Genomic DNA, 5,866 nt, shown 5'->3' with positions numbered 1-5,866 from the left:
AGCGAGTTTCAGTGTGAAGTTTTCCTATGAAAATTACTTTTCCTTCGTATTTAAAGTAGAACTAATTACCATCACAAAAACTTCGCACTTAGACTCGCTTTGAAGAGGAGACAGACATGAACTCCCGAAATGGCCTAATACTTTTCTAGTTCATTCCAAATGTTTAAAATTAGCCACAGGAGCCTCTGATATATTTAGTTTTTAATCCGAAAACGAACGGCAGTTAGCTGCCATATTGGAAAGTGTTTTATCTTCAAACATTGTTTATTTGTTAATAGTGATCTGGTTATTCTAAGAGCAGGGATTTTAACACGTTTGCAAGAGAAGACAACGATTCACAAGTGAGCTCAGTTTGCGTGTATTCGCAGCGTGTATTAAACCGCGCACCGGTGGCTCAGTTGGTTGAGCACCGGGCTGTCACGCGGGAGGTCGTGAGTTCAACTCCGGCCGGACCAACACTCAGGGTCTTTAAATAACTGAGGAGAAAGTGCTGAGGACGATAAGCCGGAGATCCCGTCTCACAGCCTCGTTCAATAGGGAGCTTACGAAACGACGACGCCGACGCCAACGACGACGCTACAAACTGAATAGCTTTAGTGAACAAAAACAATGGCTCTGCATGCTCTGCACGTGCGTTTTACATTTTGGTACATTTCTTTGCCGTCATCTCCTAAACGACGAGGTGAAATGACCAAATTCAAGGTTCTGTGGAGGACGTTAGCGCATGACGATGAATTTTCAGTTCTCTCTCTACGCTTCCAACCGAGTCATACCAGTTGAATTCCTCGACAGTTACTACACATTTTTAACGCGAAACGACATGAAATAGTTTCGTAGTGATATGAATAACGCAAACTTGTATTTTTAAATGAAGTCCTCGTAGCCGTCGTCGTCCTCGTTTTGTAAGCTCCCTAATAGGGAGCTTTAGCATCAAAGACGGGAACGGCAACGAGAAGGTCATCTAAAAACATAAATTCGCCTTATTGCAATGACTTCGAGACTATTCCAAGCTTTTCAATATGACAAAGGTGTAGCAGTACGTCAGGAATGAAACCGTTATGAGCGGCGCGTAATTTAGGCGAGAAAATGAAAATTTATCTCCAAGTGCTGACGTCCTCCATAAAACCTCAAACTTGGCTATTTCACGTTGTTGTTTTGCTGACGACGGCAAAGAAATGGACAAAAGTGAAAAACGCACGTGCAGAGCGTGCAAAGCTATTGTTTTTGCCTACTAAATATGCAAATTTATGCCGTTCTCGTTGCCGTCGCCGTTGTCGTTGCTTAAGCTCCCTATTAACGTCTGTGGGACGTTAAAGATCCCATACACTATTAGAAAAGAGTAGGGGACAGAGTTCCCGGTGTTGTGGTCTGACGTTTCCAGCACCATGTGGTCGGCAGGATTAGCTTGAAGGGCTTTTATGTAAATGAGACCGCAATTGAGTATAACAGCTAGAAGTCAGGCTATTCAGCCAAGAGCTGGAGGCTCAACAAAAACAGAAACACAAACAGCAGAGAACTTAAAGAGGGAAAGGACAGGTTAATTGTTCTGCAAAGATCAATCATTCACTTTCGAACTAGCGCCCGTATTTGTGAAGAATTTTTAACAAATTCGTTCTGGAATCAAAGTCACACTGTTACTGCTACTGTTATTGTTCCAGTTGCTCCATGGCTTGAAAAATATGAAGAACATTTGGAGGCTAAACCAGGACAAGATGTAAAATTGCAGTGCAGTGCACGAGGAGTCGATTTGAGCGTGGAATGGAAAGTTAAGAGGAAGGTCGACAAAACAATCAATGGCTGTGTCAGTAAGTGATTTCAGAAACATCACTATTTAAGGAATTGATGGTTGGGCCCGTTTATAGGTAAAAGAAAAAGAACAAAAAAAATTATAGCATAAAATCTCACAACCCCACAACCAAGTTGAGCGTCGCGATGAAATCTTCTATATTTCAGTTTCGACACACGCACTGTCTGTGCACTTGCTGGTGCTGAATTGATCACAGTTTCTAATGATAAACATTGAAAACTTATTTTTCAGTTTAATTTCGTTGCTGATCTACACTTGAAAACTATGTGACCCGAAATGGGGAAATCAAAAACTTCGCATTCTCAGAACTGTCCTCAGTCATGATGCTTTCAGTTAAGTTTCGGCTTTTCGCGCCCATTATTTGCGCCCTTACTAAAAAGGCCGAAAGAAAGAAAGACTAGGAGGAGGTTGCAGAGTTTACGATAAGCAACAGAATATAATAGCCGAGTGGTTATGGTTCCGGTCTTACTCTTCAAGTCCGCTCCCAACACTACAGCTGAAGTTATTCCGAGGCCAGGAATCCTGAACGCTTAACAGCAGTCACCGTTTTTCGTTTCTACTACACTTGTAAAATAGACACGTGGTCTGCTTAAAGATTTGTTATGTTTGTTTCCATAATTTGTTTCAATTGTCCTTAAAAGCGATTGAAGGGAGTGGTCATTGGACAATTAAGTACATATTTCACAAATATCCTTTGAACGAGCGATGAATATTCAAGAAGCACCTGAATGAAGTAATAATTTTGATGAATTGTTGAATTGCTCAAAAAGATTAGATACTAGGAAATTTTCAGACATTATATTGGTTGATAACCGAGATTTATAATGAGTGGGCCAGTCAGAATACCAGAGTAACGATATCCGTGGTTGAAAATTCAATATTCGCTGATATTTATGGTGTCGTCAGGTACTGAAAAACAAAAAAATGTACGTTTTGCACGGCTGACATTGCGAACTGAAACTTTAATTCTTGTCTTGTTGGGATTATTGTAGATTCTAGTGTACCAGACAATCGCTACAAGATTTCTCTCAAAGAATCCTCTGGTCCCTCCGTGATGTCCATTACAGACGTGAAAAAAACTGACAGTGGAAACTACTACTGCTGTTTGTCTTCAAACTGCTCTGCTGTTATCGAGGAACGTCGTTGCCACAAGTTTACATTGAATGTCGTGTCAGTAAGCGGTACGTTTCAACTTGTCCTTTTTCTTACATTCGTTCCGGCTACTTCTGCAACCGTATGTTCCAGCACTGGGCAAACTCAAATTGACTGGCTAAGTCTGTCTCTTTCTTTTTGGCACTGTAAACCTTTTGAGATATTACGCCAAGCCTGTCAACCCTCTTGGAAAGATCTGGGCGGATCACAGCTCAGGGAACCCATTGCCCTATACTCTCTCCGAAGAGTGTCGCTCTTTTTAAAGTTCCGCAGAAGGTAGCAAAACCAGACCTGCGTTTATGGTCCATGTACGAAAAGACTCGAAAGTCTAATCATTTCCAGATTAAGTTCACAGAGGCAGCATTTTCTCCCCAGTTATTTTAAGACCCCGAGTGTTAGTCCGGCCGGGGCTCGTACCCCCGATCGGCCCCCGATCAATCCCCTCAGTTGGTCAGAAGGTAGCAAAACCAGACCTGCGTTTATGGTCCATGTACGAAAAGACTCGAAAGTCTAATCGTTTCCAGATTAAGTTCACAGAGGCAGCATTTTCTCCCCAGTTATTTTAAGACCCCGAGTGTTAGTCCGGCCGGGGCTGGTGCCCCCGATCGTATCGGCCCCAGATCAATCCCCCCAATTGGTCAACCATCGGCAGTCATATTCTAAATCGGCGGAGGATAAATTTCCGAGGGAAACGTATTGACTTGTAAATGAAGGCTATTTTCATTTGCACGGGTGACTAAAGATATTCCCCGGAGAATAAGCCACCCCCATTGTAGCCTACGTGTAGCCGTACCCTACCCCCCTCCCGTTTTTTCCTTCGGGGGGTAGGGTACGGCTACACGTAGGCTACCCGCATTGGTGAATGGGATCCGGTGATTGGTAGTATTTCCAGAAAACTTAATTCCCGTAATTTGAAGAAATCCTGTTTCAAAGCAAGTCTATATATATATAGATATAGATATAGATATATCAGAAACCCATAAGGGTTGAAACATGTAACGGCCCCTTGTGTGCTGGGAAACAAGCTTCCGAATATTCAATTTGCTAAGTACCATATTTGGAACAACAAGAGCGAGAGGTTTCCAAATATGGTACTTAGCACTGAAACATTCAACCAATCAGTTCACACTGAATATTCGGAAGCTGTGAACGCGCGTTACATGTTTCAACCCTTATGGGTTTCTGGATATATATATATATATCATGAAAGGTTTCTGGTAGTCTTCATGAGAAAACGTACTAGCTATTACACTGAAATGCATTCCGAAGACTGTCTCAATTCAGTAAGTAGAGATCAGTGTAAGCCCAAATGACAAGATAACTGAAAATACTCATTTTCTTCTCCCACAGGATCGGATAGCGCACAGACCTCAACATCACTTGTTGTAGTTATTGGCCTACTTGCTTTCTTTTTGATCCATCAAAATTTCTGAAATTAAAGAGACTGGTACATAAAAGAGAAGTGACATGCAGCGCCCAAATTGAAGCTATTACTTCAAGTGCCATGAATAGACTTTTAAAAATGATTTCCTCTCATAAATGACTTCCTCGCGAAAGGCGCAAGCCTCATTAAGGAACTTCCATTCCTTCGTTATAGCACAAAACGCTTTTTCGTAATAATAATCATGATGGATCAAATATAACACTTCAGGGTAGTTTAAGATGGTGGCGCCTGAAAAATTTGATAGTGAAAATAAATGATTCTGAAATTTATGTTTCTGGTGGAAGCGCTGTCTTTGAAATTTGAAAAAAATCGAACATAATTCACTGTTAACGTTTCGTCCACTACTCAAAGGTGATCTTTTTGTTGGACTAAAGGCTTTCTTTAAGTATCATTTTATATATTGTTTTTATAATGACCACGTCAATGAAGTTTAGATCAATTTATTTACTTGAGCTGGTTTTCACGCTACGTCATGGCCGCCATGTTGGTGGACGAAAACAAATTAAAGATCTCTCGTTAGCTTCTTGTACATTAGATCATTGTTATCTGTGTCTCTTGAGATTGGTTGAAAGCACAAAAATAAGCGAATTCATTTTGCCAAAGTTGACTGACTCTCTAGCAACGATTAAGCCCCTGTTTTACGTTCTTGCATTGCATTTGTGGCAAACGACGGAAAGCAAAGTAACGTTAAGCTGAAATTTACGTTTTTCCAAAAATTAAAGAGATTTATTTGACATTAATTAATTTCCGACCTGTTAGCAAGTAATAATAGTAATAATAAGCAGTAATAATTATTAGTTATTAGTAATAATTAGTAGTAATAATTCCTATAAGATATATTAAAAAGAAACATTTAGTAGAAAACTGATTCCATCAGGCAAAAAATTTGTAAGGCAAAGAATTTCAGTATTAAAATATACTAAACGACAGTATCGCTTGCTATTTTTTATTACTGTGGGTCTCCGTGAATTTGATCGAAGTTCCCACATCGCGTACGTAAAAGCCGTTCTCAAAAAAGCTACTGAGGTCGAACGGAAGGAATCAAGTTCACTTGGATCCGTTAGGGCGTAGTCCTTCGCTGGCAGCGTTTCATCAAGCAGTCCAATTTGGCGTCGAGGCCTCTCAGTTTCTAAAGCGACTTCAAGAGAAAAATTCTTTATGTTGCCTTAAATGAAGGAAACTCATATCCAAGACGACTTTCTATTGCCTCTGTTATGTTTTGGGTCATCCACTAAATTAAACCGTTTTTTCGTTTTGGAACAAGACGCCTGGAGGCGTTTACGCGGGATGGGTCGATGTAAGCACTAAAATACTTTTTGTAGCGATAATCACAGTCTGTTTACACTAGTAAACAAGCTTGCGTCCGGAAGGCTCCTGCTTAAAGTGCCAACGCGGTAAACCTGGATTTTGAAGAGTGGAGTGGCAACGACACAAGGAATTTTCTCACATGAAGTAAATTACGA

General features: G+C 40.7%; 1 protein-coding gene across 1 annotated transcript in view; it reads left to right on the top strand.

Moving 5' to 3' along the window:
* The window catches only part of LOC137986512 (cell adhesion molecule Dscam2-like), a 43,057-nt gene extending 37,725 nt beyond the window's left edge, over window positions 1–5,332 (top strand). The window contains exons 10-12 of the mRNA XM_068833547.1: window positions 1,659–1,805; window positions 2,800–2,988; window positions 4,310–5,332. Coding sequence (XP_068689648.1) covers window positions 1,659–1,805; window positions 2,800–2,988; window positions 4,310–4,392 — 419 coding nt within the window. The 3' untranslated portion in view covers window positions 4,393–5,332. The remainder of the gene's footprint in view (window positions 1–1,658; window positions 1,806–2,799; window positions 2,989–4,309) is intronic.
* The last annotated feature ends 534 nt before the right edge of the window (window positions 5,333–5,866 follow it).

Source organism: Montipora foliosa, chromosome 2, assembly GCF_036669935.1.
Source record: "Montipora foliosa isolate CH-2021 chromosome 2, ASM3666993v2, whole genome shotgun sequence".
Lineage (NCBI taxonomy): Eukaryota > Metazoa > Cnidaria > Anthozoa > Scleractinia > Acroporidae > Montipora > Montipora foliosa.
This window is presented reverse-complemented; position numbering and strand designations above follow the sequence as displayed.